At 57.4% G+C, this 6,000-nt stretch overlaps 1 protein-coding gene across 1 annotated transcript; it reads right to left on the bottom strand.

Annotated features, from left to right (window-relative positions):
• Positions 1–1,458: 1,458 nt before the first annotated feature.
• On the bottom strand, positions 1,459–1,883 carry LOC311185238 (immunoglobulin alpha Fc receptor-like; the record flags this gene model as incomplete). Its single annotated transcript, XM_084255782.1, is given in 3 exon segments — positions 1,459–1,549; positions 1,736–1,859; positions 1,862–1,883. Coding segments are annotated over 3 exon segments (237 nt in total).
• Positions 1,884–6,000: the final 4,117 nt, after the last annotated feature.

The following is a 6,000-nucleotide window of genomic DNA, read 5'->3' as shown; positions in this document are numbered from 1 at the left end:
TCTCTGGGCAGGTCTCCAGAAGGGATGTTTGCACGCAGAGGGGGTTGCTGTGGATGGGGGGCATGTGCTGGGTGGGGAGCTGGGGGAGGTCTCTGTGGAGAACATGGCAGAGGGAGGTCCGGGCCTGGGGAGGCCGCCAGAGCACTCCCAGGATGCGGCTGGGGCCTCTGGGCTTTGTCTCACCCTGGGCCCATGAGCACCGGCTGAGGGCCGTGCTGGGGAAGCACCAACCGGCTCCCCAGCGTATCTGCGATCCATCCAGACAAGACAGACCTGAGCTGAAGTCAGGACAAAGGGCTTGCTCAGGTGGCCACGAGGAGGCAAGCACAGCCAGGGAGAGACAGGCAGAACTGAGCTGAGTTGAGTGGGAGGCCGGACCCTCTGGGGTCAGGGCTCCCTGGGCAGAGGAAGGTGATTCTCAGTGCCAGCAAATATCAGGATGTCAGGAGGCCTGTGTCTGTGGCAGCACTGTTGCAGTAGGCAGAAGGTGGGGAGACCCCCCATGTCCACCCAAGTTCGGTCGACCAAGGGAACGGCGGGCTCCGGGGGACGAAGTGGGGTTCGCTGTGGAGAAGGGAGTCCTGTCACCTGAGACCTCCTGGATGAACCTTGGGGACATTCTGCTATGGGAAGCAAGCCAGGGAGGGAAGGACGACATGCATGTGCCTGGAGGCACAGTATCCATCATTAATTATTAGCAGTAATCGCTAATGGAATCTTAAGCATTAAGGTCTCAAGGAGGAGCAAAGCCGAGTTCTGAGTCAGAACTCCAGGAGCGGAAGGGTAAAGAACAGTGAGCAGGTGACTGGAGAATGCTTCGCGCTACTTTTTTTTTTTTTTTTTTTTTTTAAAGATTTATTTATTTATTTATACAAGCACTGGGTACAGTCAGAAGCGCGGGAGGGTGAGAGAATTCACCAGAGCCAGAGCAGGGAGCAGAGCAGGCAGAAGGACCGAAGTACGCTGCTGAGGGGAGCAGCGGGCGGCAGGAGAGGTCTGCGCGCCATGTGGGACCCTCCTCTGGTGGCCGGGGAGCAGCCAGGGATCGAACTGGCGCTGCAGAGGCTGCGGGCAGCTTCGCAACCCAGCGCTCAACCGCTGCGCCACTGGGGAGGCCCAACTTCGCGCTACTTTTAAGGCAGGAGATGAACAAAGCCCAGACTACACAGCAAGGGTTTTATCGCCAATGTCCAGGCAGGTGGGGGGCAAATATATCGGCTTCACATGATACAATAATATTCAATTGGCTTGAAAACAAGCTCAGTGACCCTGAACGACTGTTGGCAACTCTCTGCCCTTTGCATTCTCCATTGGGTTTGTCAGGACTCCAGACATGCTGAGTCACGTCTGCTTCGGGGCCCAGGGTCCACAGTGGCTTCAGAGCTCTATGCTGCCTGGTGTGTCTGTTTACTCTGGTGTTTGCCGTCTGCCTCGCCTGGCACCCACAGGCGGGTGCCACTATTTGGCCAGTAGGGCCAAGAGAGCCACGAGGACCAGCCCCGACGTGCCCATTCGGATCAGATTTTCCACAATGTAATCTTGGTCCATGGTGCGCGGCCAAGGGACACAAATCACAGAAGATAAACAATCATTGGTTGTGCTCAAATCCGCCTCCAGGAGGACGCCGGAGGTGGGCTGGGGAGCACCACCCAGTGACCATGAGGGCTGGGGCATGCCTACTTATGGCCACGAGCGCTGGGGAGCGCCTACCTGTGACCACAGTACTGGGGGGCACCTACCTGTGACCACGAGCTCCAGGGCATCGCTGGGGGCCAACCACACGTAAGGGGTGTTGTTGTACCAACCGTAGCAGCTGAAGTTCCCTGAGAAGCCGGTGTCCACGGGCTCCAGGGTGAAGAGGCTTGGTGTCCATCATGCCGCATGGGGGCACAGCGAGCGCGTTATCTGAGGTCAGCGAGAACTGGTCAAACATGCTGTGCTCCAAGCAGCACTGGAAGGGGATGGTTTCTCCCAGCTTCCCCACAAGGCACTGGCCCTGGGCCAGGAGGGGCTTTTCGTATGAGCCCGGAAAAGAAGGGGTGAGCTTCAGCACGGTGCTCTGGCTGCATTTATCCCCCTGCTCGCGCGGGGTCCGTACTCCGACGGTCGGTGCTGACGTTCAGCGTCCCAGAGGAGTGGGAGCCAAGCACATTACAGATGGGGTGCGCCAGTAACAGCCTGTGGGGCTTAGATGGGGCCCCACCTTAGAGCGAGAGCAGCGCTGGTCTCTCACGCCAGAAGAGCCACCTTGTAAGTTACAAGGTGGGGGTCCAGGGGCCAGAAGGTCCAGGGGGTAGAGGCTCCCCGCCGTCCGGGCTCCGCTTTGCGGGGATCTGGCGCCCCCTACCGACAATTCCGCGCCGTCAATTTTTGTTTCTGCCCGCGCCTGCGCAGTCGGGTGGGCGGGGCTTTTGGCGCACCTTGGGGCTGCACCTGGCGGCTTCTCAGCTCTGCTGGGTCAGGTGCGGGCTCTTCCCCATCAGGGATGCGGGTTGCCCGCGGCTCGCGCAGCTTGGGGTGTCTGGGTGGGGTGATTTGCTTTTCCTGGCAGCGGGCGCGGTCACCCGTCTGCCTGTGGCTAGAGGGGGGTGTATTCCGGGAGACGCGCCCTCGCGCCCCCTGCCCACCGCGTCTTCGGGGCGCACGCTGTGCGCGGAGGACGGAGGTGACGCCCGCGCCATACGCAGCGCGCGCAGGTCCTTTTTTCGACTCTGGGCCTCCGTGTTGCGTCGCGATCGAGTTTTGGGGTGGAAAGGGTTCTCAAGTTTGCATGGACTCTCTGGCGCTTCCCTTGGCTTCCATCGCGCGGTGGGCGGGTCTGTCCCCTTCCCCCCTCCCGGGTCTCTGGACCCCGCCTCTGGCCTCGCGTGCTCCCGGCTGGCAGGGAGCCAGAGCTGGGGAAGGAAGGCCTGTGTCTGAGGGCGCGCTGAGGAGGGCAGCCCCTCGCACCTGCCCACCCCGTCCTGCTCGAGGGCCGGGGCTCGTAGACAAGAAAGTAACAAAGGGGGAGATGGGCGAGTGTCGGCCAGGGCCAGGGGGTGCTAAGACGGTTCGGCAAGTCCTGGTGATGCAGCAGCTGGTGATCTGGGGGGGCCCGGGCAGGGTACGTGCGCCCCTGTTCTGTTTGGAGTCCCCCTGGCGTGTCCTCGTCGCAGGCTGGGCGGGGGCCTGGAGCGGCCGCGCGGCCTCTGCTGAGGGCGGTCGGGGCAGAGAAGCCCCGGTCGGGGGCGGCCCTGGAACGGGCTGGCAGCCGCTGCCTGCCCAGGGAGGGGGTGGTGGTCAGAAGGCCCCGCACCGTCCCTGGGGGCAGGAGGACGCCGCCCTGAGCTGCTGCTCTCTACCAGGATTCCAAGGGCGGTGCTGTCTCTCCTACAGCTGAGGTTGTGGCCAGCTTCACAATGAGAACTGGGGGGGCATTTCACGTCACCTTCTTGGGCCTCCCGCGGGGCGGGCTGTGGGGTGGTTACGCGCGGCGCTCCCTAGCCCGGCCAGCCCCTGCAGGACAGTCCACCCACGCCGGCCAGGAGCAGCCCACAGGGCACAGCAGGCCTCCCCGGTCTCCCTCTGCCCCCCTCGGCCGTGGATTTCAGTCCATCTGCCAGTTCTGCTCCCCACTCTGTCTCTGGTGAACCCTCTCACACCCCCGCACCTCTGGCCTGCACCTCAGCTCTTGCATGCATAAAGAAAGAAATCTTAAAAAGTCCAGGAGGAAACGCGTCACTCGAGAAGCGTTGGCTCTTGAGACTGAGGTTTGGGTCTGACCTGCCGGAGCGCACCTGATGCGGTTTCCAGGGACCGGTCCCTCAGATGCGAAAGACCATGTTGGTCTCCCCCATCTCTCGCAATTCCCCCCTCGTTTGACAGGTTTGTTTTCTCCCACTCCACAGAGCTGAGCAAAGCAACCTGGAGCTCACCCATCTCGCCGATCCCTTCCCCCGCCCCTTGCCCGCCCTCATCCCTTCATCGTCCCCTTCTTTCCCCTTTGCCTGCAGACCCCTGCCCTGTGCCCAAGAGCTGGACCGTGGTCTGTCAGACACGAGTCTGCTGCCCTCCCCCTTTGTTCACAAATTCAACCACTTTCCTTGCTCCCACACTCGGTTTCCTTTCGTGGGCTGAGGGAAACTGAGGCTGGCGTGAGTCCCAATGGGGCAGGCCAGAGCCAGGAGCTGGATGCCTCTTGGGCTCTGCCAGCCCCCACTCTGACTTCCCGGGGATGGAGCAGCTGCCTGCCGCCTCGCTCCAGGCCACCCCGTGTCGCCTGGGCATCCCTGGTGGCTTCCTGACCCCTGTGCTCAGAGCCAGTGCTCTCTCTCCAGGGGGCGGGAGAGTCCCAGCAGCTGTGGGGTTTTTCCTCCCGGGGAACAAGCCAAGTCCTTCTCAGGAGAGGCCCAGCTCTGCTCTGCCCCCTGGATTCACCTAGGAGGAGATGGACCCCGGGTGGAAACCGCGGTCCCCTGGCCTTTGGTGTCAGTTCCCCAGGGTGCATGCCCACAGAGCCCCTCACCTGCACACATTTGGGAGGGAGTCTGTGAGTCTCCCTCAATTTGGGGCTCCTTTGGAGTGTCAGGCCTGGGTGAGTGGGAATTGGGAAACATTTGGTATTTTCGTTGGATATCTGGTATTTGGAGTTTCCTATTCATTTTTGGAAGCCAGAGATGTGGTTAAAATTGTGAGAGGTGCCTCATCCTCCCACGCATCTGGCCTGTACTCCAGTTCTTGTATAGATAAACAAACAAACAAACAAATAAATAAAAATAAATAAATAAATAAATAAATCTTTAAAAGAAAAAAATTGAGAGGTGTGCTGCATTTGTTTCCTCTGAAAGCCCCTTGGGGACAGTATTAACTGAGTTGGGGACCTGCAGCTACCAACCCATGTCTAAGAAGCAGCTCCTGTCACTGTTTCCCTGCAGGAGCCCAGGAACAGCTGACAGTGGGGAACAGACAGGTGCTTTCCTAAGACAAAAGCCAGGCAGTAAGGGCTCCTTTTTCACACGGGCTGGCTCAGGCATGAGTTCCTGTTGGCTCTCCTCTTCTATATTCTCCCCCTCACATCCAGGGTCAGTTCAGGTGCTTTGGCTCTAGGCAACCTAGGATGACCCTGACTCTGTGGACACTGGCAGGTGGCTGGAAAGGCTGGGTTGTCCCCATGAGAGCAGTGGGCCTGGACCAGGGCTTCTACTTACCTTACTTGGTCCTCACTTTGTGCAAATAGCTTTGTGAATCTGAACGTTGTGCCTGTGTAAGGAATTCAAACAAGTCTCTGGAATCAGGTGTGGGTTATTTAAAATTTTGGTATTTGTCTTATTTTTATGTGTTTAGTCAGACAGCTAATTCAGTATCTACTAGTCACTGTGAAAATGGGATGTAAAGTAAGCTGAAGAGAGTGTTCTCCACTTGAAGGAGGCCTTTTCTTCCTCTGAATTCGCTGGCCTCTTCTGATCACACTCAGGGACTTGGGATCAGGCTCAGTTGGTTTTGTCAAAATTACTTTGGACTTTCTAGTCACCTGTAAAGGAAGCTTTCCAGTAGGTTGGACAATTTCTAAACTTCTTATTGGTCCTTAAAAGTGGCAGAAACCTCAATTCAAGTAAAAATTTGGTCGCCTGTCATTTGGTTGATACAAGGAAATTTTGTGGAACTTCAGTAGAGCTCCTGAGACACTGCACAAAGTTTCTTCCTTTCCTCCCAGCAAAGGCATTAGATGAATTTGTCCTATTTGGTTTACCCAGTAAAGTAAAACCAGAAGGACAGCCTTGTCGCTTGGAAAAATGGACAAAACTTTGGCATGTACAGATATGTTAACATTGGTTTTCCAACACGTGAATAAACCTCTCAGGCCCTGATAGGCATGTAAATTGACAGTGGTGATTGTTATCTTGTAATACTGTATACTTCAATTGTTTAATATCTACAGAAATTGTTTCTGCAGAAGGAGAAAAGGCCTCAACAGATTCCTATTGATGGAATTTGATGGGTTAAAAATTTTTTTTTTCCTAC

This window comes from Talpa europaea (assembly GCF_964194135.1).
Source record: "Talpa europaea genome assembly, chromosome: 1".
NCBI lineage: Eukaryota > Metazoa > Chordata > Mammalia > Eulipotyphla > Talpidae > Talpa > Talpa europaea.
This window is presented reverse-complemented; position numbering and strand designations above follow the sequence as displayed.